At 45.9% G+C, this 26,549-nt stretch overlaps 1 protein-coding gene across 1 annotated transcript in view; it reads right to left on the bottom strand.

Annotated features, from left to right (window-relative positions):
• LOC135215961 (uncharacterized) overlaps window positions 1–26,549 on the bottom strand; it is a gene marked incomplete at its 3' end in the record, with an annotated part of 298,909 nt that overhangs the window by 217,099 nt on the left and 55,261 nt on the right. The window contains exon 2 of the mRNA XM_064250917.1: window positions 7,828–7,998. Coding sequence (XP_064106987.1) covers window positions 7,828–7,998 — 171 coding nt within the window. The remainder of the gene's footprint in view (window positions 1–7,827; window positions 7,999–26,549) is intronic.

The raw sequence follows: 26,549 nt of genomic DNA on the forward strand, positions 1-26,549 counted from the left end.
CACAGTTTGGACAGAATCTCGTTTTTTTTGTTTTTTGCTAAAAAAAAAAAAAAAAACCCCAATGGTTAATGCGTAAACCGCATTTTCCTGTGCAATCCTATTCTCTTGTCCACAGCATTTTATTTCACTCACCCTTTTAGTTGTAGACAGGGCTACTGTAAAAAGGGAAAAGTCTTTTTTTTTCTAGGAAAGTTTTTTTTTCTTTCTCGTCAAATCACTCACATGCTCTTTGCAACGCTCACACTTTTGGAAGTTTCAGCAGCCACTTAAGAACTACATCCAGGTTCCAAGATAATGTCTTCGAACCTTTGGGTTTTTCTATAACAAAGGATTTAATGAGATCTGCAAGATCTCTACTCATTGAAACTTCCAATCCTCTGTGATTGAAAACGACCCCACCCCACCATTGCCTTATAACCCTTGACAGTCGCAGTAGACAGATTCCAATTTATTCTCAGATATAATAGAAAATCTGCTATTTCTGTTATAGTTGTCTTAGAAGACGAAACATTATGTTCTTTACACCAGGTTCTAAAAACACAGTCCACTTTGCCTGGTAGACTTTACTTGAGGATTCCCTTCTGCACTAAGCGATAGCTCTCGCCGTTACTTGTCTTGAAAACCCTTCCCCCTTCAGTCGTAAGAGTTTGTCGGACATCTGTAAGCAGTTAGGGACAGAGTGGACAGTCCTTGATGGAACCTTCTGAAGTAGGGTTGTCTGAGTAGATCTGTTCTCTGAGGAATTAACCTTGGCCAATCCACCAGTGGTCTAACAGATCTGGGAACCATTCCTGCGCCTGGCCAGAATGGAGCAATGAGTCATTGAAACGTTGTGATGTGTTCCGAATTTGTTGATGACTTCTCTCACCATCTTGAATGGAAGAAAGGCGTACAAGTCCTTGTTCAACCAGTTCACTAGCATCGCATTCGTTGCCAATGCTTTCAGGTCTGGGGTCTGGGGCTGGTGAACAGTAAAGGAGGTGACGATGGTTTCTTGCTGTGGCAAACAGTCTATCACTGGGTTTTCCCAGTTTCCACAATCGAGGCATGGCACTGGGTTCATCATCCATTCCGTGTGAAGTACAGTGGTACCTCGAGATACGAAATTAATCCGTTCCGAGGCGGCCTTCGTATAATGAGTTTTTTTCGTATCTTTGGAACACATTTTACATGTAAAATGGCTAATCCGTTCCAAGCCTCCAAAAAATACCACATTAAATTTCATAATAAAGCTAAATTGACCTATAAACAATGGAATACTACAACAATTTGGACCATTCAATACCTAAATTAAGAATAAAATCGAAAACCTGTAAATAAAGTGTATATTTAGTGTACAAGAATATTATTACTGTAACGTAAAATGTGGAAGCTTACCTTTCGAGTGAGGCTATCTCCGATAGTGGCGGCAGAGGAGGAGGAGGACAAACGGCAGATAACATACGTCCGTAGGTACACTTAACTTTATGAAAACACAAAAAATTTAAGGAAAACCGTAAAACTAAAATTTACAAAACACCTTAACAAAACTGTAACACTTAACTTACAAAAATCTAGAAATTACATAACATTTAAAAAAAAAAAATTATTTTTAACTTTTTTTTTTACTTTTACGTAGGCTTTTTTTTTTTTTTTTTTTTTTTTTTTTTTTTTTTTTTTTTTTTTTTTTTTTTTTTTTTTTTTTTTTTTTTTTTTTTTTTTTTTTTTTTTTTTTTTTTTTTTTTTTTTTTTTTTTTTTTTTTTTTTTAACAGAAGTTTCAACTTCATCACCGCTTTCAACGTTCTGTTTTTCATCACTTGGTTTTTCCTTTTTTGCTTTCAACTTTCTGTTTTTTATCACTTGGTTCTTCCTTTTTGCTTACTCCTGCTAATGCTGAAGGCCTCTTTAAAAAATAACGATCCAAGGAAGATTGCTTCTGCCTACTTTTCACAATGTTCCTGAAACGACTCAAGCAAACGACATCGAACTGCGCAAGCATACGACCTGTGTGAGCCTTTTCGGGGTGTCTTTTTCGATAAACAATTGCACTTTATGAAAAGCGCCTAGATATCCTTAATTTCTGCCGTTGTCATAGGCCTCCTCCTCTTCCTCGCTACTGCTAGAGAACTCCTCTTGAACGATGTTAAGTTGCATGGCCTCCAACTCCTTCAGGTCATCCGTCGTAAGCTCCTCTTGGTGCTCCTCGAGAAGGTCGTTGATGTCGTCCTCGTCGACGACCAGCCCCATGGACTTGCCGAGTACAACGATCTCATCAAGATCTGGTTCCAAAACAGTTTTCGGATCATCAAACTGTTTCTGACTCTGCAGTACCCAGCTTCGCCACGTCGAATTCCCTCAAAGTCTTCTGGCGGATACGGCATCAGGCCAGAGTTTTCCTCACAAGGAATTTCAAGTTCGTCCTCGAAACCTCCTGCCAAGCTAGGTCAATGAGTCGGATGCAAATGACGATGTCGAAATGCTCCTTCCAAATTGACGCAAGGTGAGGTTTGTGGTATCGGTGATGTCGAAACATCTCTTGAAAAAGATGTTTCGTGTACAGCTTCTTAAAGTTCGCTATCACTTGCTGGTCCATGGGCTGGTGGAGGAGAGGGGTGGTGTTGGGCGGAAGAAAAAGAATCTGAACGAAGGAATACTACGCTAGGATATCTTCCTCGAGGCCAGGAGGGTGGGGAGGGGCATTGTCCAACACCAGCAGACATTTCAGGGGAGGCGCTTCTCTTCCAAAAAACCTCTTCGACAGTCCGACGGGCCGAAACACAGATTTACCCACTCCGTGAACAAAAGCCTCGTTACCCAGGCTTTTGCATTAGCCCCTCACATCACTGGAAGCTTCTCCTTCAACACTTGTGGGCCTTGAAGGCTCGAGGAGTCTCGGAGTGATACACCAGTAGGGGCTTCACCTTGCAATCCCCACTGGCGTTCGAACAAAGTGCGAGCGTAAGCCTGTCTTTCATAGGCTTATGCCCGGGTAGCTTCTTCTCTTCCTCGGTGATGTATGTCGACAAGCATTTTTTTCCAAAAAAAGGCCAGTCTCATCACAGTTGAAGACTTGCTGAGAACTGTAGCCTTCCTTGGTCATCATCTCGTCGAACGTCTTTTTAAAGGCTTCGGCCCGCTTTCGTGTCCGAGCTGGCAGCCTCCCCATGACGCACCACCGAATGGATGCCAGTCCGTTTACGAAATAAAATTTCTCGAACCAGCCATGCGAAGCCTTGAACTCTGGGTTGGCGTTGAAGTCCCTCCCCTTCCCTCCCGTCTCTTCCGCCTGCGCAATCAAATCCCCGAAAATAGCACTGGCCTTGTGACCAATTGCTGTCTCCGTTACTGTATCGCCAGCGATTTCTTTGTCTTTTATCCAGATGAGGAGCAGCCGCCTTCCATCTCGTCGTGCAACATGGCTCCTCTTGTTGGACAAAATAGTGGATGCCCTTCGATAGTGTAGTTGCTTTGATGGCATCCTTCTGTTTAAGGATGGTGCCTATTGTCGACGGATTACAGCCGTATTCCTTTGCGATCACACTCAATCGCATACTAGCTTCGTACTTCTTTATGATCTCCATCTTTGTCTCCAGAGACAGCATGCGCTTCTTTCCGTGAATTTCAACTTTCTTGGGACCCATGACTACGTTAATTTACGTAAAGTTACACAAATACGTAATAATACAGTCTTCGCACAACACGATAATATGTACTGCAACGAAATCACTAACGAATTTACGTTACTAAACGAAATCGTTGGAGCGAACGAATGCCGATTGCGTACAGTAAAGTTTCGGGTGCGGAGTGGCCGAGCTAAGGGACGCCAGCGCGTACGTATAGAAGATGCATGATGGGAGGGATGCTGTCCAATCAGAGAGAAGGATCTCATGGCTTGGCTAGCATCAGGAATCCAATGGAGAGCAGAGGATGGTGGCGAGTCTACTAGCACTAAGATGGCGGCGTGCGGCGCGAGTTTCAAAATTGTTCATCGGGCGAATCTCGGACTTTCAGAAACCTTTCGTATCTTGAAAACTTTTCGTATGTAGAGCAGTAAAACCAAAATTTTTCGCATTGGCTTTTCGTAACTTGGATTTTCGTAAGTTGAGGCCTTTCGTATCTCGAGGTACTACTGTACTGGCCTCCAGTTGGCTTCATCCGCAAGTACAATTGAATTTTCCTTTCCCTGAACGAACCTAGTTATTATGTGGTATGATTCCAATTTGCCCATAAAAGCAGGCTTCTTGCCATCTCACAAAGAGAAAACGAGTGTGCCCCTCCTTGTTTCCTTATGTGCGAGAGCGCTGTCGTACGGTGCGAATGTATTGCCACTACTTTGTTGTGAACTTCATCCACAAACTTCAACAATCCCCAGTGGATGGCAGTCAGTTCCTTCTGATTTATATGCCACTGTTTTTGTTGTGCATTCCAAATGCCTGATACTTCCTTTTCCCCCATAATCGCTCCCCAACTTTGATCTGATGCGTGTGAATAGAACACTAGGTTGGGGCTCAGTGGGAGGAGAGATCTTCCCTCTACAAGTCTGTCTCTTTAACTTCCACCATTGCAGATCCTCCTTTATTCTTGTGTGATACGGAACATAAAGGAGTCCGGAAACTTCTTTCTGTTCCAGTTCGTCCTGAGGAAGAACCGTAGGTTCCTCATATGCAGTCTGCACAGCGGCCGTAGGAGTCACTGTCACCACGTGCGGAGTGTAGACCAGGTGAGGAGGGGCAGCGTACCCTGGGTGGTAGTGGGTCCCAGCTCCATGGGTCCCGTACCCGGACTGCAACCGCCTTGGATGATGGAGCAGCCCCTGGACGCTCGGCATGCCCTGGAGACCCAGCGACACCCACACCTGGCCGAGGTCGTTGCCCGCAACAGGAGCACCTGAGGAAGCAACAGTTGGGTTATTAGGAGGGGTTCCCCCTCGCGCGTGGGGGGGGGGGGGGCCACCCCGAGCGAACGGAAGACCCTGAACACAATTGAACGTCGGGGTATCTCGCCCCCTCCTCTACGCTCGACAGATCGGGCGAAGAAAAGGACCGAGAAACCCGCCCCGAAGGGAAAGGCGCCATACGTGGGAGCTGAGCCGGGGGCAGGAAGGAAGACGATGTGTCTGTAACCAAAGGAGTCGCTGGAGAGCTTTCCGACGACTCCTTGGCAGGCTTACGCTTCTTCCTCCTACCCTCGTACAGCACCCACTCCACCTCCGACCAATTTATGCGTACATTACAGGGCTTGGCCTGAAAGCATTCACGCCCCCGGCACCGAGCACAATACACATGAGGATCGACCTCGGGAAGGGAGCGAAAGACCCCGCACTTACGGCCCTCCAGACCAGGGCAAACTCTGCGGCTGATGGGGGGCGAGGGGACAGCTCCATTTCACGAGATTCCATAATAAATGAAAGTAATAAGAAAGTCACGTACTTACAATAAACTTTCACTATACTGACAGAACAACCAAAGCATATGACGATGAGCGGGCAGAGAGCGATGACGAACACGTCCTCCACCAACACGGCCGAAAGCAAAAGTGATTCTTCACCTACTAGTCGCGCGGCACGCGCACTGTCGGACAAGCAGTTAACTACCGAACTTCCTTGTTCGAAGCCTACTAGTGTTCCAGCTGCCGCTAGTTACCTTCCTATTGTTAAAGGACCGATGGTTTGTATTACGTATCGGAACAATAACAAATTATGATCCCAACAGGAAAATTGTAATTAACGGCTAGTCAGCAAGAGCTAACAACAAAACGTCTTCATCGGAAGACAGCCGAAAGCAAAGTGGAATGTTTACATCCGGGCAGGCGGGCCTACCCACCTATCAGATGGTAGTTACTGACTAATCACCTTGTTGAAGAATTTAATGGCCGTATTCCAACCTACACCGAAAGTAATTCCTTATGTAAAGGACTGAGGGTTTGTATATCATGTAGGAACAAACTTGGCCTTATACACTGGCAACTTTCCAACTACGTAGTAAGATGTCACCTAATGTCATTAACCCACTTAGGGATACAGAACTGCTCTAATTCAAGTACAGTGGTACCTCGACATACAAAAGGCTCAACTTACGAAAAACTCGAGATGCGAAAGCAAATACGAAAAATTTTACGGCTCTACATACGAAAATTGCTCAAGTTACGAAAGGTTGTTGCTGTAAAGTCCCGAGATTCGCCAGGACCACCGAGAACAATTTTTAGTCACCCCATAAGATCCTGCTCTCCTATTGGTCAGCATCTACCCCTTGTGCTGTAAGTATTCTATTGGTAAAAGGATGCTGTAAATTGAAAAACTTATTCATGCAATACATTTAATAAAAAAAAAAATTAGGTAAAGATAGAATAAAGAATAGAAATGAATGGTTATTATACTGTTTGGTAGTTTCAGAAGTTGAAGAGAGATAATGAAAATTTATGGCTTACTATGTACTAGGAAAAGTGATTGCTTGGCGATCGTTCGATACTCGTAAGTGCTGGATGTAAACAGAAGTTTGGAAGCTTTTTTTGTTTTGTTTATTATAGTTAATGGTTACTTAATAATTATTTGAAATGAGTACATGCAATACATTTAATAAAAAAATTGTGAATTAGATATCATAAAATATAAAATAAATCAGACTGCTATCATCGAAGCCATCAAATACGTATTTTTTAGAATTCTTCTTCTGTTTTAATATTACGTTACGTATACTATTTCATTATAGCTGTCAGTAACTCGGTATCTCCATTAGGTAAAGATAGAATAAAGAATAGAAATAAATGGTTATTATACTGTTAGTTTCATTAGTTGAAGAGAGATACTAATGAAAATTTATGGCTTACTGTGTCCTAGAAAAAGTGATTGCTTGGTGTTCATTCGGGACTCGTAAGAGCTGAATGTAAACAAATGATTGGAAGGTTTTTTTTGTTTGTTTGTGTATTATAGTTAATGATTAACTAATAATTATTTAAAATGAGTACATACTGATTATTTATACATTTTATTGGCATATTCTAAGCTTTTAGCTTCTTAGGTTTAGATGTCAGAATCATAGACTAGGCTACAGTAGCAACCGCTAACATAGGCTAGGCTTATTGCTAAGGGACATATGCTAGTCCTAATATAAGCAAGAAAAATGGGGTTGAACATTACATGCAGTTGAATATTACTCAAGAATGTACAGTATTTTGCCTTTTTGGAGTCATATTTCTTCCGTCGGATCGGCGTCGTAACCCTAGAACATGTGTTGTAGGCCTGGAAATATAATTTACTGGGGGTTCAAGAGACGAAAAACTCATGATACGAAGGCCGCCTCAGAACGGATTAATTTCGTATCTCGAGGTACCACTGTATAGTGTGTTAGCCCTTACTAGTTTAATAAGTCAGATTAAGAAGCTTGCAAATTGGCTTAAATCTTATGAATGTTTGTCTTTAGTGTTAAGAAAAGCAAGACATAAGTTGAGGTAAAGATAGCTTACTGCAATGTTCAAAGGTTGTTTGTGGACATAGTAACTAGAAATGCATATTAGTCAAAGTTTTAAGAGATGCTTTAACCAGAAAACTAAACCACTCAGTTGGGCGAATGGAAGGATGTATAAAATTCAGGAAACTTGCCAAAGCAATTTGACCCTAAAGGTTACTCAGGGTTATTCATGATCTGATAGGGAGCTAGAAAAAGTGGACTGGCATCTCCAACTCACTCCATAATCTTTGTCCACCAATAACTTTCACTTGAGAAATGTGACAGCAACAAGAAGAGTAACAGCAATAGTAATAAAGCATTGGGTTTTAATGTACAAAAATTCAATTACCTTATTTTCCATACAGAAGAAACAATAAAAACTCGATTCCTAACAACTCTTACCATGATCTTTGGTTGCTGAAAAATCCATAAGAATTTCTTCTAAAGAGTTATTACCAACAAGAGTATTAATCTTCTTTCCTTGTTTTCGTAACTTGGAAAATTCAGCCAACTCAGGGACTTCCTTGAGTAGAGTTTGAGATGATTTTTTAAACCCATTCTCCTCCAAATAACCTGCAATTAAAAGTATTAATATATAATTCATGTTGTGCACTAACGACAAAATGACATTTTTATAATAAAATATATAAAGGTTTAATTATACTTACCCAGCAATTATATACAGCTAGGAGTTTCACTCACCTGGCAGTTAAAATCCCCGAAATTCATGGGTCACGCTAATTTTCTTGTTTTGTTTTGGCTAGGTAACTGCCCACCCCACTTTCACAGAAAGAGAGGAACAACTTAAAGAGCTGTCTGTTTTATGCCTGTCAATATCAAACATGCTAGGGGATGGAGGGTGGGCTCCAATTACATAATTACTGGGTAAGTATAATTAAAAATGGTATTGTAGCTTTTATCAGTTTTGAAATATTTTCATATGAATAACGATAAGTGCCAAAATTTCAACCTTCAGTCAACTCTGACTCTACCAAAACGGTCGAAAAACGCAATTGTAAGCTAAAACTCTTATATTCTAGTAATATTCAATCATTTACCTTCATTTTGCAACAAATTGGAAGTCTCTAGCACAATATTTCGATATATGGTAATTTATGAAAAAAAAAAAACTTTCCTTATGTCCGCACGGTAACTCTTCTGAAAAAAATCAAAATTTTTGTGTGTGTTCATTGTAATGTTTGCACCATTTTAAATTAGCCGTTACATAAAGTTTTATATATGAAAATGTGTGCAATTTCATGTAGAATACAGCAAAAAATAATTGAAGGTTGTAGCTTTTCTCATTTACAAAACATTTGCATATAAATCACGATAAATAGAAAAAAAACCACGTTCGGTCAACTTTGACTCTACCGAAATAGTCAAAAAACATAATTGTAAGCTAAAACTCTTACAGTCTAGTAATATTAAGTCATTTATCTTCATTTTGAAACAAACTCGAAGTCTCTAGCACAATATTTAGATTTATGGTAATTTAAAAAAAACTTTCCTTCCCTCTGTGTGCGGATTCTCCGCCACAAATCTCCGAAATGAGTACGTCGCATTCTCGTTATATTTGCTCCATTTCACATTAGGCATTTCATAGTTTTATATATGAAAATGTGCGCAATTTCATGTAGAATACAACAATAAAATAATTGAAGGTTGTAGCTTTTCTCATTTTTGAAATATTTGCATATAAAAAAATATATAAAAAAATTCGACATTCGGTCAAATTTAACTCATCCGAAATGGTCGAAAACTGCAATTGTAAGCTAAAACTCTTACAGTATAGTAATATTCAATCATTTATCTTCATTTTGAAACAAATTGGAAGTCTCTAGAACAATATTTAGATTTATGGTGAATTTTTTAATAAAATGATATTGTTATGATACAATAAAGTTTCATACATACTTACCTGGCAGATATATACATAGCTAAGACTCCGTCGTCCCCGACAGAAATTCAAATTTCGCGCCACTCGCTACAGGTAGGTCAGGTGATCTACCGGCCTGCCCTGGGTGGCAGGACTAGGAAACCATCCCACCCCCTTTTTCTATCATATTTTCTCTCTTCCACCTGTCTCCTGCGGGGAGGCTGGGTGGGCCTTTAATTGTATATATCTGCCAGGTAAGTATGTATGAAACTTTATTGTATCATAACAATATCATTTTCATACAATCAACTTACCTGTCAGATATATACATAGCTGATTGGCACCCTTCGGTGGAGGGTAAGAGACAGCTACTATATGGAATAGACAGGTAAACAACATATGTTGTAGGTATAAATAAAACCTTGGTTCCTACCTGATAGGTGGTAGACGTTCGTGGGTGTTTTTGCCCCAGTAGTCTGCATCACCTCAAGAAACTTTAGCGAGATATGTGATCTATGGCCAAGAGTTCTTGTGGGTCTGCCGATGGGGTCTTACCCACTTACTCAGCAGAGCCTAAAAGGACTTTGTCAATGGGTGCTGATCCACTTATATGACAATACACCTTATGAAGGAGCATACAACCAATCCCGACCACCTGATCCTAACCATATGTTAGAACTAAGGATTGTTACGAGTTATCCCGAACTCGTCACAACAACCGTAACTCAAAACCACTACGCACACATACATATTTCCAAAAAAAAATTATACTCAACTAATTGGATATGTCAAGAATTCTCTTACTGAACAACATAGACGGCCGCCCGTGCGAGCCAAATCCTCCATTGTTCGAAGAGACTCTTGACTATATCCAAAAAGAAGAACAGTATATACATTTAAGGATTGGTGTCGGCTCCCGTACCCAGAATCGTATCTGCCGATACGATAGGACCTAGAGAAAAACACTTCTCATACGTCACACGTACGTCTTTCAAGTAATGAGATGCAAATACTGAGTTGCATCTCCAGTATGTCGTGTCAATGATGTTTTTAAGCGACATATTCTTATAAAACGAGAGAGAATCGTCGCAACCGCTCTTACTTCATGAGCTTTTACTCTTAGTATTTGTAACTGTTCGTCAGGACAGACCCTTATGAGCGTCCGTAATGACGTTTCTTACAAAGAACGCCAGAGCAATATTCTTGGACATCAGTCTTGTGGGTCTTTTACCGCGCACCAAAGACCTTGTCTAGAGCCTCCCAACTGACGCTTTCTCTGAAGGTAGAACTTCAGAGCTCTAACAGGGCATAGAGACCTCTCTGCTTCTCTGCCTACGAGACTCGACATTCCTTTGACTTCGAATGACTTAGGCCAGGGATTCGTGGGATTCTCGTTTTTCGCTAAAAACAGGGTCTTAAACGAGCAAATAGCCGAGTCTCCCTTGAATCCTACTTTATCCTGCAGAGCTTGTAATTCACTAATTCTCTTTGCCGTAGCTAAAGATAATAGGAATATGCATTTTCTAGTTATGTCTCTAAAAGATGCCAGATGAGGAGGTTCGAATCTATCCGATGACAGATATTTGAGGACTACGTCCAGGTTCCAGTTCGGAGGTACTGGTTCCTTAGACTTTGAAGTCTCAAACGATCTTATGAGATCGTGGAGATCTTTGTTATTTGCCAGATCTAAACCTCTGTTCCTGAATACAGCCGAGAGCATACTTCTGTATCCCTTTATTGTGGATACGGCTAGATGAGAATTTACTCTCAGGAATAGCAAGAAATCAGCAATTTCCGCTATAAAGAGGTAGAAAAGGAGGAGGACAACTTCTTGGATCTACACCACCTTCTAAATACCTCCCACTTCGACTGGTATACTTTCGTAGTGGAGGTTCTGCGTGCTTCTCGCGATCGCGCTTGCCACTTCGCGAGGAAAAGCCTCTCGCTCTGACAAGTCTTTCGATAGTCGAAAGGCAGTCAGGAGCGAGAGCGGGGAGGTTTTGATGGTACCTCTTGAAGTGTGGTGTCTGAGAAGATCCGTCCTTTTTGGTATGGGATCTTGGAAAGTCTACGATCCACTCTACCACCTCCGTGAACCATTCCTGGGCCGGCCAAAAGGGGGCTATTAACGTCATCCTCGTCTCTTTTGACGCCACAAACTTTTTCATTACTAACCCCAGGATTTTGAATGGGGGAAAAGCATAAACGTCTACTCGAGACCAGTTTATCAGCAGGAAGGCTGGTTATACCATAAATTGCTCTTGGATCTTCCACGACCGAGCAAAACACTGGAGCCTTTTGAAATGAATGTTGCGAAGAGATCCACATGAGGAGTTCCCCACAGAGACCAGAGATCCGAGACACACTTCCTCGTGTAGAGTCCATTCTGTATGAAGGACCTGGTTCCGCCTCCTGCTGAGCCTGTCCGCCCTCACATTCCATACTCCTGTACGAACCTTGTCAGCAGGGAGATGTTCCTGTGAGGACGTCCAAAGTAATAGGTCTCTCGTGAGCTCGTAAAGGAACGAGGAGTGCGTCCCTCCCTGTTTCCGAATGTAGGCAAGTGCGGTGGTGTTGTCCACGTTTACTTGCACTACCTTGTTTGACACCAGAGGTTCTAGGCTCTTTAAGGCCAGATGTACGGCAAAGAGCTCTTTGCAGTTTATGTGCCAGGACACCTGTGCTGGTTCCCAGGTGCCTGACACTTTTCCTTTGAGCTAATGTCGCTCCCCCAACCTGTCTCCGACGCGTCGGAGAACAACACTAGGTCGTGGGTTCTGTGTTCTTAGAGAGATCCCTTTGTTCTCTTCCAGAGGTAGCAACCACCACTGTAGGTGTGCCTTTATCTCCACTGGAATGGGAAAAACGTCCGACAGTTGTCCGGTTTTCCAGCTCCAAGACCTCTTGAGGAAGAATTGAAGTGGACGTATATGAAGTTCTTCCTAGAGGGGAAGAATTGTTCCAGCGAGGAAAGCGTCCCCAGAAGGCTCAACCATTCCCTCGCCGACGTTTGTTGCTTCTCTAAGAAGAGAGAGATTATCCGCAAACCTTTTGCGGTTCTCTCTTGCGAAGGAAAAACTCCGAAAACCCCGAGAATCCATCCGAATCCCCAGATAGACTAGGTCTTGTCTGGGGGTCAGCTGAGACTTCTCGAGGTTCACAAGCAATCCCAACGCCTTGGTCAAATCCAGAGTTAACTTTAGGTCCTCCAAGCACTGTCTCTCCGATCTGGCCCTGATGAGCCAGTCGTCGAGATACATAGAGACATTCACTCCTTTGAGGTGAAGAAATCTCGCCACATTCTTCATCAGGCTTGTGAAGACCTGAGGAGCTGTGGACAGGCGAAACACAAGGCTCTGAACTGAAAGATCCTTCCCCCCGTCATGAACGGAGGTACTTCTTCGATGAAGGGTGGATCGGGACGTGAAAGTAGGTCGTCCTGGAGATCTAGACACCATCCAATCTCCTTGTCGTAATGACGCTAGGACTGAAGCAGAAGTCTCCATGGAGAACTTCTCCTTCTGAACAAAAAATTTGTGTTCAGAGAGCTGACGTCCAGTACTGGTCTCCAACCTCCGAGGCTTTCGCCACTAGAAAAAGGCGATTGTAAAACCCCGGGGAGTTTTGATCCAGTACTAGTTCTATCGCTCTCTTGTTTTCCCACATTTGTTCCACCATCGATCGAAGAGTATCCCTCAGCACAGGGTCCTTGTACTTGGCTGATAGTTCCCTTGGTATTGACGTTAGGGGAGGAGTGTTCAGGAAAGGGATACGATATCCCTTCCTTATGATAGTCAATGAAAGACGCAGTTTCTGCGTCTTCTATCAGTGGTCCAGGGCCTACCACCGAATCCCAGGAGCCTGGCACCCCTACTGGTGGGGCTTGGAGGAGAGATGGTTTCATTTTCCCTTTTTAATTTTTAAAGGGACGAAAGGCAGACCTACCTCTCTTCTCCGGAGCCTTCCTTCTTGCGGGAGGTCTGGAGGTCGGACCACCTCGAAAGGGCTGCATTGATGTACTAGGTCCTTTCTTGTCAGATACCGAAACAGGTTTCTTCTTCCTAGCTGACTGCGTCAGAAGATCCTGAGTCGCCTTCTCAGTTAAAGAGTGAGGCAACGTCCTTTCACTAACAATGAGAAGGGAACAAAAACGTCAGAAAGAGGCGCATACAGTAGAGCTGCCCCTCTGAGCATGCGAGACTGCCTTTGTTAAGAAGGCGCCATACACCGTCCTTTCTTTAAAAGACCTGCTCCAAATAACGAAGAGACTTCAAAAGATCCATCCTGTACCGCTTTGTCAATGCAGACAAAATGCATAACAGGGCTTCAGGTTCGATTCCTTCTGAATCATGGGCTTTCTTGGACATCACCCCAAGGGACCAATCTAAGAAGTTGAAGACTTCCAATACATGAAAGAGTCCCTTGAGGAGATGATCCAGTTCTGAAATACTCCATGTAATTCGTGCAGAATTGAGACTTGGACGCCTTGAAGCGTCAACCAAAGTCGAAAAATCTGCCTCTGTTGTAGAAGGGAGAGCGATACCCATATTCTCTCCCGTCTTATACCATATGCCTCTTTTCCCAGCTAATCTTGCTGGAGGCATGCAAAAGACTGTCCTGACTAAGTCTTTCTTAGACTTCATCCATGAGTCTAAGGCGTGTAATGCCCGTTGTTCATCGAGATGGTGGGTTTCATTTTTAGAAAAGACGAGGGCTTCTTCGTCTTAGCACTGGAAAAGAGCGAGCGCGGAGAAGGAGGAGCAGCAGGAGTCAACTCGTCTCCGTACTCCTCAAGAAGCAGGGTAGTCAAAACCTTATAGTTGGACAAACCCTCTCTTCCATGATCTTCATCGTCCGAGTTTTCCTCCAACTCGGGATTTATCTGAGTCTCCGTCCTCCTTTCTGAACTTTCCTCTTCTGGAGGAGACAAACTCCTAATAGGAGAGGGGCTAAGGGAATGATACTCTTTCCTTTTTCCCGCTTTAAAAGACTTGGAAGGCGTCACAAGCTCCGGCTTCTCTTGAACTTTAGAAGACGCCTTGTATGACGCTTCCCGTTCTCCTAGCGTCATGGCTGACGTCTCTTGCTGACGTCTTGATGACGCTTCGCCGCCTGGAAGACGCTCCGCTCTCTAAAGGCGTCCTACTCGCGTCACAATATTGGACGGAGCGTCACGTCTAAGATCCGCTGAATGACGCTTCACTTCTAAAAGACGTCTACGTTTCTCGTAAGCCCCCGCTTCTAGCTCTCGAACTCGAAGCTTCTGCCAGACGTTTTAGCAGTTTCACGTCTGTCTGACGTTTCTCTTCGAGGCAGGTGAGAGAGGACGAGACTTCTTAATTGGAAGCGTCACGTCCTTCCGACGGGGCGCTAAAACTCCCACAAGAGATGACAGTTGTTCCTGAACCGCCATAATTATCTTTCTTGACGCTTCTCCCACGTCTAGTGCATGACGCCTTTCGTCATCACTCGGTGAAGAAGAATGAAGGGGTACTTCCGCACAAGCGTCAGGTGACGCTGAGACGCCACCTTCGCTTTCTAATATCAGACGGAGCGTCATCTGAGAAGCGCCTCCTGGGCTCGAATCTATGTCGGGCTTCATATGACGCTTCAGCGGTCTCGATAAGTTTGACTCCTTACCACCCTCGTTTAGGTGAGGGAGAGGGAGAGGACGAGAACACTCGCGAAGGACGCTTTTTCTATAGCGCCCTTGAGCCGCCTGCCATGAAGCAGAGCTAGCTGAGGGACGTCTGACCGTTGGGGATTCCCCACGACCTCCTTAAGGCTTTCGACTTTCCTTCTCCTCTGGCATGGGAGCTTGAAGAGGTCTAGGCCTGGGAGCGTCGCAGGGACGATCAAACGCCCCCTCCACAACACTGAGAGAACTCAACTTCACTGAAATGTTCACTATCACTAGCCTTACCTTTGGAGTCAGCCATCTTGGACTTCATGTCTCTAATAGTAGCTTTCAGATTGGCGATTTCCGATGCCGAATCCGAAAAAAAAACACTCTGAGAATGAGATATATAGGGAGAATCTACTCAGTAGGATTAGAATTATCCGTGAAAGGCTCAATAGGCCTTGAACTCACACCTTTCAGCCGTCTAACTTCTATCCCTCTCTAACTTCTTCAAATAGAAGTCAAAGTCTTCCACTATTCTGCATTCAATCCCGTCTGCATTCCTTACAAGTATTAAAAGCAGAACACTGAACCCCCTACATTTACGGCATACAGTGTGAGGATCAACCGAAGCTTTCGGTATCCTCACCCTGCAGCCTACATTCACACACATTCTCACACTCACATTTAGAATCAGACATACTGAGAAAAAATCCAAAAGAGTTATTCCAAAAACAGTCCACAGTAGCGAATGCCAAAACACGATCCAAATACGTCACCAAAAAAAGCCGAAAAACGTTGATCAAATGTTGAAAAATGAATCTAAGTCAGGAGGTAATAACAACAATGTTGATACCACCGGCGACAGAGAAAATATGATAGAAAACGGGGATGGTTCCTAGTCCTGCCGCCCAGGGCAGGCCGGTAGATCACCTGACCTACCTGTAGCGAGTGGCGCGAAATTTGAATTTCTGTCGGGGACGACGGAGTCTTAGCTATGTATATATCTGACAGGTAAGTTGATTGTATGAAATGACAATTTGTCCAAAATTGCATTTTTCCTAACTATACAAACCTGAGGTCCTTTTACAATAGGAAGGTACTAGCGGCAGCTGGATAGGTCGGTCGTAAGCTTTCGAAACAAGGGGTTCGGTAGTTAACTGCTTGTCCGACAGGCGCGCGCGCGCGACTGGTAGGTAAACAAATCACTTTTGCTTTTGGCCCAAGCAAAAACTGCAGAGTGAGGGGTGGCATGAGGTGGGGCTATGTGTAAAAGGACCTCAGGTTTGTATAGTTAGGAAAAATGCAATTTTGGACAAATTGTCATTTGTTCCGACACGGCATACAAACCTTCGGTCCTTTTACAATAGGAAGACTCACTTCTTGGTGGGTGGAATCTGAGTCTTTTGTGAACAGACTGGTGTTCGCCCAACCTTGGAAGCCTCCCTGGTCGTAAGAGCGAGGGAGGGATCCAAGCCTCTGTCCGATTGATCGGGGTGTGCACCGCAGGATCAATGGTCAGACCTCTGGACCAAGTACTAAGAGAGAGGCAAGCGTATCTCTTCGTACCAGCAAACAAGAACAAGTTCCTATTTGCAAGAGGCAACAACGTTATGGTTTGTCTCTTGTTGGCATCCACTTCCCCCCCCCCCCCCCCTTGTAGGAGGAAGTGGTGGATATTCGCTCCCATCCCTAGTGAAAGGGATAGGATGGGGCTCTGTCGAGTAGCTCACCGGCATCTCGTCCTTATCCAGCAAGGTGATGACCGTATCCCTCTACCCACAGGTAGAGGGGTAGAAAAAGATAGGAAGAGAAGCCAGTCACTCTCTCATTCACTTATCTATTCTTACAGTCACACCAGGACTCGATGCTGTTCAGCCTGCTAGGTCTGGGTTAGCTACACAACGTGTTGAGCAGCCACCACGGGTCCTAAGGAAAACGATCCAAGGACCTGTGGGCAATATCCAAAAGGTAGAAGGAGGTGCCAGTGGTCTGGTTGTACCAGACCCCCTGCCTTCAGCCTGCGCCACGGAGAATTCATTCTTGTGTAACGCGAGGGAGTGTGTACTTCTAGGTCATCTTGGTGCTGACGAAGAGTCTTCAACACTCCGCCTGGGATGTCGAGTTTCATTGCAGTACAAAGCGCGGTCGCGCTTTCACAGGACAAAGCAGCATCTCCTTCGCATCGAAGGCGGTGAAGTCCCATTAGGGAGGGGACTGTGAAGGACTCTAACCGATCGTCAGGAACCGAAGGGTTTCAGAGTCTTCGCTACGAATTAATTCGGTACAAATCGAGCGTCACGAATCCCCATCCCCTGGATGCTGACTTCGCAGGCAAAGTCATGCAATTACCTCAGAGGAAAACAAAGAAGGGAATTTCGAATGACCTATCCCTTTCTTCTCGCTTCGGTGATGTCCTGTACCCATACTGGTCTATCCGTCTGCAGCGAAGTTGTTGTTCTCGGTAGTGGATAGGACACCGACACTCAATGTTGGGTGTCGATGGTATGGGTTTACTGTGACAAGCCGTTAGGACGAAGAAAAGATTGTTATGGAACAACCGAACTAAGTCCACAGCGAAGTTCGTAAACAGACTTGGGCGCTCTGACAGCTGCCTACTGACTGCGTTCGGTAGGAGGCAAGTTGTCCAAGCACCCGAGCAAGTCACGTGACCTTCGCCTTAACAGGGTTATGCCAAGAGACTAAACAAATAATTTGTTCGTCACCGATGCCAGAAGGCAAGGTGATGACTCTCTTAAGGCATGTGCCCAACAGGCGAAAGTCAATTGCCTTCTAGAGACCGCGGTCCTTGATGGCAAGATATCTCATAGTATAGGTTGATTCTCGGGTAAGGAGAAACAACACTATGTGACGTTGAAGACGAAGGTGTACAGAAAATGCAACCTACGTCTTCACAGCTGAACCGAGAGAGGGATTCTCAAGATTCTGAACCTGTGCTACAAAGACTGAGAACGCTAACCGCTATTGATTGCTGTCCGGTGAGGACCGTAGTTGCAATAAAAGCGGAGCGCTTCCAGTAATGAAGACAGGGAACTACTGCCTGAAGAACTGCTTCTCATGGGCTGAACATTTGGAAGTAGAGCTGTCAGGTCGGAGAGTGAGGCGATGTCTTCTGACATATCTGTTAATTCGGGGCGAGCAATGAAATTGCACACCTACGAATACGAGATATTTTGAAGACAAACTCAGATGTCTGCAAAAATCATTCGCATTATCGCAGTGCGATGCAGCGGTTGACTAGTACAGACTTCTGTTACCGTGCGGTAAACAGAAAGATGACAGAGTCCAAGAGATATCTCTGTTGAAAATTCTCGCAATGTCGAAGGCGATGAAATCGAGCGTCACAGCAGTAGATGGTCCTTCATTATTGCGAGAATCCCCGTTAATCAGAGACCTAAGTCCATGATTGTTGGGCAGAGATACGGTTCGGTAGTCAATCCAACCAGGGGAGAGAGAGACGTAACCGACCGTGCATCTCAGAGACCTAGCTGATACTGAGCCGCTATCAGGCAGTTCAATACGCAGTAGCTCTCGGTGACTCGTCATCCTGAGTTGCCAGGTAATCCATTATTCCACGAAGGAATGCGTTCGGCTAGAACCATCGAGCATAAAGAATACGCTCGAGCAATTATATTTAACCGAAACGGATTTCGGTAAATACAAAAGCTGATTTGGTGTTGTCATGACAATACCAAGTATCTAAAATCGAAACTGATAACTGCTGGGAGGTTGCAGGCAACCCCGAGTTGCAGTTCAATAAGATACAATTCGTCTCGGTCACAAACCGTAGAGTTAACTACGGTATGCGCCTACCCCACGGACAATTCAACTGTTAAAGAATCATGTCGCGAGGGTAATATACGTAGTATATTTGTAGGTTCTGTACCACGACCTCCATCCTAATCTTTTCCCCTCGAGGAATGAGAATAAGGATTGGAGATCGACCGCCTTCGTTCTCTTATTCAAGAGAGTGAAGGAGAAGTCTTTCCTAAAGGAAAAGCTTCAATGGTGAACAGAATACCGAAGACGATAGTTCAAGCCAAACTGGAAGTTCCCGTCCGTTCTTCTCTATTCCAGGTTAAGCGCCTACTGTGAGATACTCTTCTTTCAGCAGCGGTCTTCTTCCAAATGCTAGAAATTACAGGAATTCGAGCATAAGCGAGGTTCCCGATTATCGTGTAACAATTATCGGGGATTCTCGCTCACTTTGGACCGTGGTCTCGCCTGAGTGTTTGGAGATCGTAAAAACTCGAACACTCTGAGTGCGCTAGAAATTCCGTAGAATTCTAAGCACTCTGCGAAACCCCCCACCGAATTCGTCAGACGATATCGGCTGGTGGTCCTCTCGATTCCCGTAGAAATCGAGAAAGGGGCAGGATCCCTCCTCAATGACCGGGGCTTACGTCAGGTAGGACCCGAAGGTCCCCCGGTAGCGCAGCCCCTAACCGTGGGATCTTACAGAGAAATCTCTGTAGGATCCTCCCCTTTCCCTCGTAGCCGTAAGGAGAGAGGGAATGGGGAAGGAATTGGATACTGGCTCGCCTTGCCCCAGCGGATCTAGCAGTTGGAGAAGAAAAGGAGCAGCCATCGCCTTACGGCGATGGCCTCTCAGAGCCTGGGAAAAACGTATCGTCAGGAGAAAACGTTTTCCCGAGAGGGTTACGAACTCATACTGTAGGTAAGTGTCTGCCGCCACTGTGAACGTCGTCTGGGTGGGGCTGATCGACACCTGACAGTAGAGAGCCGATACCGCTCCGACTCATTTCAGTCCTCGTCGAGGTCGAAACCTCAGGAGGACCGAAGGGGTATTTAAATACGGTGTCCGAAGACACGTATAAACGCCTCTGTCGCAGTAGAGGAGGTGAAGTAGCTTGTTCGACCGTCCAGAACTGAGAGAGCCTTCTTGTCCGGAGACGAGAGACTACCTGGTTCAACACAGTCGGCAAGCTCCGATCGCGGCCGACCCACCGTCGATTTGGGTTCCCTCTCGGGCCCCAAAACGACTCGAGCCGAGACACGGCTCTGCTGGTGGGAGCGGCGATCCTTCCCCGAGGTCATTGTGCTGACGAATCAGCGCCGTAACCTCGGCAAAGTTCCTCTGGATCTCGGAAGTCACAGCATCTTGCAGAGTGGGACCGTTAAGCCCTTCGAACAAGAGCATATTCCGAGAACCTTCCTCCTAAGAAGGGGGAACAGCGACAGCCCTCTCGGTCTTCCCCATCCACTTGCGCATACGCCCTGGCCGGTCCAAGAACCGTGCCTGGCACGTAGGGCGTTGTGGTGGGATCATGAGGGGCGCACCCCTCACGATCACTCCTCAATACCTCGCTCCTCCCGGTGTAACCCGAGGTGGTTGAAGGTACGGGAGAGGCAGACCTGACGCTCCCTCGTTGCTCGCTGGCAGAACCAGCAGGCTTGGAGGGCTGCAGGCGATCGTCACCCGCGGTGGTGGCGATCGAGCTGCAGGCCTGGTCGAACCGTCTCGCTGTGGAGAACGGCTAGACTGAGCACAGCGGCCCCGATCTCGAGTGTCAGAAGAGCTGGTGCTGGTTGCCGTACCCGATCGCTCTCTGTGAGAGTGACGGTCAGGCGACCTGCAGGCTCCCACTGTCACAGTGAGACCGGTGCTTGTCCTCACGGCACGTCACGTCGCTGGTTCCAGCCGTGGCTGGCACCGGCGAACGGAGACCTCTTCCAGCCTCAGCCCGTGGCCGGTCGTGGACCGTCACGTCCCCGGGTATCCAGCTGTTCGCCGCGAGAGCGAGAGCTGGTCTGGTGAGAGTCGCGTGAGCGCTGTCACCAGTCTTCCGCCCCCGTGCCGTGAACCTGACGCTGAGCGGACTCAGAGGTCTGGTTCCTGGCTGCACGGTCGCTGGTAGGCGACCGTACACTCGGTACCTCCCGCGAACGAGAGGCCGAGACGGACCCTGATGCAGTGGCAGCACCACTGACACCAGGCGAGGAAGTACCGGTGTTAGCCGGTACCCCTCTGGTCCCCGTAGTCTTCTTCCTTGCGGAAGAAGAGACGGGCCCCGCTCCCGAAGGAGCAGGAGGACCAGCGGAAGGAACCCTCCCGTCCCACCGAGGTGGAGACGGGTCCCGAGAAGCTTCCCGAGGAAGCTTCTTAGGAGGGAGGAGGCGACCTTCTTCTTCCTCGGCTGTAAAGCCTTAGAAAGTCGAAGGGGAAGACGGCGGCGGCCGACGACGATGAAGAAGATGAAGACGCGACCACGACACCTTCCTCCTCTTCTTCGTCAGCTTCCTCAGGACAGACGTAAGATCTGCTATCCAGGGCGGAGCCGGGCTGCTGTAGCCGAAGCCACAGTGCCCGGACGCACCTGTACAGACAGACCAAAGTCTGGGGTAGTACCACCACGAACAGGGACGACATCAGCATGGTATGGCATCTCAGGAACAGCAGGCACGGCCAGCACATCATCGGTAGGGACAGCCAGCGCAGCAACGGCAGAACAGCCAGTGCAGCAACGGCAGGGACAGCCAGCGCAGCAACTGCATCCCAGAATCGGCAGGTACGGCAGGCAGCACCGGAAACACAGGAAGTGGAGCAGCAGCCAGCAACATCCTGGTACCGGCGGCAGGTCCATGGGCGAGTTCTAGGCAGCAGGCGGAAGTGTGGTCGCTGCAGCGCGGCAACCACGAGCGGGCGGCGGCACGCCCCCCTCTCGGTACGGCGAACGGCACTTCACAGCGGCTGTAGGCAAGACTGATACCACGTGAGGCGAGTACACCAGGTGAGGAGGGACGTCGTCACCTGGTTGCGTGGTCACCACTCCATGGGTGACCGCAGTAGGCCCAGACATAGAACCGCAGCCCCTGGACACCAGCACGCTCTGGCAATTGGAAGGACGCCCCCATAACCTCACCAAGGTCCACGCTCGTGGTTGCAGTAGCACCTGCGGAAATAATAGTAGTAGCGATTAATTGTGGGGAAATCCCCTCGTGCGGGGTTTGATCCCTCCCGAACGAGTGGAAGACCCCTAATACAATTGTACATCGGGCACCGAGCGCCCTCCCCCGCGCTCGACGGATCGTGGCGAGGAGAAGAACGCCGATAACCTCCCCCCCCCCAAGGGGAAGAGCCATCTGTGGGAACTGAGCGGGGGGGTGGGGGGGGTCTCGTTCCCCACCCCCCGCACAGTTACCCATGTACCAACAACAAATAAGAGCCCAATAGAGCAATCGTGCCATCGGCACGAATACAAGGCATAAGGATCAATTCCCTGACTGAGCGGAACTTGAACCAAATAAATTGATGCAATCAATAATAAGGAACAAAATGAAAATGCATCTTGCAAACGATTCACTTCACAATGAATAAGGGCTCGGATCGAGCGCATTTGCGCCCTCGGTACCGAGCGCAAGGGTGAAAGGTTCCATTCCTTACCTTTATGGATCAAGGTTTCTGGAAACCTTGATCCATAATGAATTGATGCAATCAACAAATATATGAAAATGAAAAGACTACTGCGCTTGCGATTTCACTTCATACAAATAAAAAGGGGAAAAAGGGGAGGATCAATTCCCGTGAATAGCGGAACATTGATCCCAGTCAACAAAGCAATCTCAATAAAAAAAAGGAAAATGAAAATGAAAAAGACTGCACTTGCGATTTCACTTCATTCAAAATAAAAAGGGGGAAGGATCAATCTCCGGGTAAGCTCGGAAAACTGATCCAAAATGAGTATTGCACAATAAAAAAAATAATATATGAAATGAAAAAGAATACTGTACTTGCGATTCCACTTTCATACTGAATAAGTTTCCGTGCCGAGCGCATTCGTTCGGCAACGGGCATACAGGTCAAAAAAAAATAAATGAAAGAGCACTTACTTACGATTTTCATCTACACTTTCCAACCCAATATACGCTGCGGAGCGAGCGCTCCCGCCCTCGGCACCGAGCATACACAATACGAGGATCATTCTGGGAAAATGAATTCCCGCAATTACGCCCTTCAGTCCCCGGCGGCACTCGGGTAATCGGAGGGCGTTGTGAAGCCAAGATCCTTTAATTCACAATTGAATTCAATGAAATGATTGTACTTACAATTCAGTTTCACTAGATACATAGAAAAAGAAAAACACAATCATGCGAAAGCAAACGACGATGAAGCGGGCAGAGAGCGATGATACACGTCCACACGCCAGCAGGCCGAAAGCAAAAGTGATTTGTTTACCTACCAGTCGCGCGCGCGCGCCTGTCGGACAAGCAGTTAACTACCGAACCCCTTGTTCGAAAGCTTACGACCTATCCAGCTGCCGCTAGTACCTTCCTATTGTAAAAGGACCGAGTTTGTATGCCGTGTCGGAACAAACATTTTTTTACGTCCGCGCGTTACGAATTCATGCATCATTTTGTGATATTTTCTCTGTGTTGCTTTGATCGTTTTACAATGTGTTATATACCAAAATGATCGCAATTTAGTGTACAATACAACGAAAAAAATTTAACTCGTCAGCTTTAACCGTTTTGCTCACAGCGCGGTTTGAATACAATTATATGTGAAGTTTTGTTTTCACTATTATTTATATATGATAATGATTTTTTTTTCTGATGGTTGCATACTAAACTTCAGGCAATGACAAAAAAAAGGAGCCAAAAATGAACTCTTAATCTTGAAAACTAAGCGCGCTGTGATTTTTATTTTTTTTCCGCTTCAGCGCTCACTCCGAGACCCCCTCGGCATACAGGAGACTATTTTTATTATACCCCTTCGGCGTAAGAGGGTTAATATAAATAGATCAAGAATAGCAAGCTTTCCCAACATTAAATAAAATGTTTGTTGATTCCTACCTGATAATTGAGTTGCTGCAGGAAAATGCTGCCTCTGGATGCCACTCACCTTACCATGTAAAGGTGTGGTGATAAAGCCATGTATGTAGTACCTATTGCTTAGTGGGACTTTTGTAGCGAAGGACAATTCCGATGGCTAAGAAAGGATCATAATAATTGCCCCTGACCAGGGGTCAGTGCCAACAATTCACCAAAAAATACTGTTACCTATATCCAAAACAATTATAAAAACCACCACCACCCTACAAAGGACTGGAGGGGGCTCCAGGTACTTTGAACCTCCAGACTTCCCAGAAAAAATCACAATTTGTCGTAAAATGTTATTGTTATAATACAATTAAGTTTGTTCATACTTACCTGGCAGATATATATATAGCTGTATTTTCTGACGTCCGACAGAATTTCAAAACTTGCGGCACACGCAGTGGGCGGCCAGGTGGTAGTACCCATTCCCGCCGCTGGAGGCGGATATCAGGAACCATTCCCATTTCTATTCATATTTTATCAATGCCACTGTCTCCTGAGGGGAGGAGGGTGGGCACTCTAATTATATATATCTGCCAGGTAAGTATGAACAAACTTAATTGTATTATAACAATAACATTTTGTTCATGCAACTTACCTGACAGATATATATATATAGCTGAATCCCACCTTCGGATGGTGGGAAGAGACAGAATAGGATTTGTAGGAAACTTAAATTAAGTAGATGATGTACACCTTGGTTCCTCACCTGTTAGCAAAGTAGACTCTGTGATTACTGTCATTTTAAGCCTGCTTCTGCTTAATCAGAGTTAGCCAGCCAGGTGGAGACCTGTAGTGCTGGTGCGCTCTGGATGCTCTGTCAACAGGGACGTGACCTCAACGTGACAAGACCATCGAACCATACATATGAGGGCTATGAAGCAACTGACCACCACCTGACCAACTAGCCAAAGACCCCCTGAACACTAAACTAAGAGATGGGAGATCTTCACACAAGACTCACCAAAAACCAAAAACACAACAATTAAAAACTAACCTAAACCTAACTAAGGGATAGGGAAAGAGCTACCTCCAGCCCCCAAGACTGTGTCTGCAGAAACGTATGGCCCAAGAGAATTACAGTCGTCATAAATCGTTCTCACATCCCTTATTAGGTAATGTGAGGCGAAGACAGAGTTGCTCCTCCAAAAGGTGCCATCAAGAATGTCCTTGATTGACATGTTCTTTTGGAAGGCAAGAGAGGTAGCGACAGCTCTTACTTCGTGAGCTTTCACTCGTAAGAGGCTCAAATCAGTCTTCTGGCAAGATGAATGAGCCTCTTTAATGACGTCCTCAGGAAGAAAGCCACAGCATTCTTAGATAAAGGTATTCTTCCGGGTCTCTTCACAGAGCACCAGAGATTACCTGACGGGACCTCTTACCTCTTTTCGTTCTATGAACATAGAACTTGAGAGCCCTGACAGGGCACAGGGTGCTCTCTCTGGTTCTTGGCCCACCAGACTTGACATACCCTTGATCTCGAAGCTTTTTCCGGCCAAGGGTTAGAAGGGTTTTCATTCTTTGCCAAGAAAGTTGGGCTCAAAGAGCAGAAAGCATTGTCTCCTTTGAAGCCCACTAAATGTACTAAAAGCTTGGATTTCACTAACTCTCTTCGCTGTCGCCAGAGAAGCTAGGAAAAGAGCCTTCCTTGTCAAATTCCAAAGAGACGCTGCTTGAAGAGGTTCAAAAGGACTTGACATTAAAAAATGACAATTTGTCGAGAATTGCATTTTTCCTAACTATACAAACCTGAGGTCCTTTAACAATAGGAAGGTAACTAGCGGCAGCTGGACGGTCCGTAAGCTTCGAACAAGGGGAGAACGGTAGTTAACTGCTTGTCCGATCGTGCCGTTGCGAGCGGTGAAGAATCACTTTTGCTTTAGGCCCATGCAAAAAGTTGCAGAGTGAGGGGTGGTATGAGGTGGGACTATATGTAAAGGACCTCAGGTTTGTATAGTTAGGAAAAATGCAATTTTCGACAAATTGTCATTTGTTCCGATACGTAATACAAACCCTCAGTCCTTTAACAATAGGAAGACTCACTTCTTGGTGGGTGGGGAATCTGAGTCTTTTTTGGTGAACAGACTGGTGTTCGTCCACCTTGGAATGCCTCCCTGGTCGTAAGAGCAAGGGAGGGATCCAAACCTCTGTCCGATTGATCGGGGTGTGCACCGCAGGATCAATGGTCAGACCTCTGAGCCAAGTACTAGAGAGAGGCTAGCGTATCTCGTTGCACACCCAGCAAGCAACGAACTTGCTCCTTTACAAGAGTCCAACATAAAGTTATGGGTTTGTCTCAAGTAGGCATCCACTCCTTCCCCCTTGTTGGAGGGGCGTGGAGGATATTTGCTTCTATCCCTAACTAAAGGGATAGATTGGGGCTCGGTCGAGTAGCTTACCTGCATCGAATTCCCTTTCCCAGCATGGTGACGACCGTGAACCCTCTGCCCACAGGTAGAGAGAGAAAGATGGACAAGAGAAGCCAGTCGCACTCTCATTCACCCATTCATTCCTACAGTCACACCAGGAATCGATGCTGTTCTGCCTGCTCGGGTGCTGGGTAAGCTTACACAACGGTTGAGCAGCCACCACAGGTCCCAAGGAAAAAGTATCCAAGGACTTGTGGGCAATATCCCGAAGTAGAAGGTGGGACGTGAAGGTAGTCTGGTTGGCCCAGACACCTGCCTCAGGACCTGCGCCACGGAGAAGTTCTTACGGAACGCCAAAGAGGGTCCAATACCTCTGACTTCGTGGGCTCTCGGTCGG

The sequence above is a fragment of the Macrobrachium nipponense genome, chromosome 5 (genome assembly GCF_015104395.2).
Source record: "Macrobrachium nipponense isolate FS-2020 chromosome 5, ASM1510439v2, whole genome shotgun sequence".
NCBI classification, from domain to species: domain Eukaryota; kingdom Metazoa; phylum Arthropoda; class Malacostraca; order Decapoda; family Palaemonidae; genus Macrobrachium; species Macrobrachium nipponense.